Genomic DNA, 956 nt, shown 5'->3' on the forward strand with positions numbered 1-956 from the left:
AAATTAACTTAAATGATTTTAGCAAATGGCTGCAATATAACAAATGTTATTTTTGTTATTACAAATATAAGGGGGTCTGAATACTTTCCGTACCCACTGTATATATATATATATATATATATATATATTTATTTATTTATTTATTTATAGAGTTTTAGCTTTTAGTTTTAATTGCTTTGTCTTATTTGTAAGTCGCTTTGGATAAAAGCGTCTGCTAAATGACTAAAAGTAAAAGTAAAGTGAAGTATTTAAGACCGCAGAGGAACAGTTCACCATGGTAGCCATAGTTTTCCCAAAATACTGTGGTTGCTACAGTCATTTCAATAGCTACCGTAGTTTTCAGGCATGTAGGATAATACATTCTTATTTAATCTCTTTCAAATGGTGTAAGACACCTGATTTTGATTCCAAGATACAACAATTTTACTGATGAATTATTGTAGTGGCTTTGCTATTTTGGGGGGGGGAAAAAACATGATCAGTTCTTGCTTCTGTTGTTTAATTTAACTTCAACACTCAGTTCCACGTGAATAAAATCAAGCAGTTGTCAAGTTCTCATGAAATACACTGAAATGCATCATGGCAGTTTGCCTCAGTTTCAAGAGATGAACCCAAAGCCATATAAGTGTGTGTTTCTCTTTTTCAGTGAGCTTTTCTCACCGTCTCAGAAGTACCAGCTGCTGGTGTATCATGCTGACGCTATTTTCCATGATAAAGAGTACAGGAACGCAGCCTGTAAGTACAACATGGCTTTACAGCAGAAGAAAGTGCTCAGCAAAACATCTAAAGTCCGTCCATCCAGCACAGGCGGCACAACATCTGCAGTTCAGGCACAGGTGAGCTCCACCAAACCCTCCTGATGAGCCTCACACACACATCCACTCAATACCATCGTTTGTTACATTACCTGGGCTTAATCACTACAGTTTGTATCATTAGGTAAGTTCATGCTAAAG

At 36.4% G+C, this 956-nt stretch overlaps 1 protein-coding gene across 1 annotated transcript in view; it reads left to right on the plus strand.

Moving 5' to 3' along the window:
- The window catches only part of LOC107579682 (anaphase-promoting complex subunit 7-like), a 3,296-nt gene extending 2,371 nt beyond the window's left edge, over positions 1-925 (plus strand). The window contains exon 2 of the mRNA XM_016265484.1: positions 647-925. Coding sequence (XP_016120970.1) covers positions 647-860 — 214 coding nt within the window. The 3' untranslated portion in view covers positions 861-925. The remainder of the gene's footprint in view (positions 1-646) is intronic.
- The last annotated feature ends 31 nt before the right edge of the window (positions 926-956 follow it).

This window comes from Sinocyclocheilus grahami, unplaced genomic scaffold (assembly GCF_001515645.1).
Source record: "Sinocyclocheilus grahami isolate Dianchi unplaced genomic scaffold, SAMN03320097.WGS_v1.1 scaffold19163.1, whole genome shotgun sequence".
Classification (NCBI taxonomy): domain Eukaryota; kingdom Metazoa; phylum Chordata; class Actinopteri; order Cypriniformes; family Cyprinidae; genus Sinocyclocheilus; species Sinocyclocheilus grahami.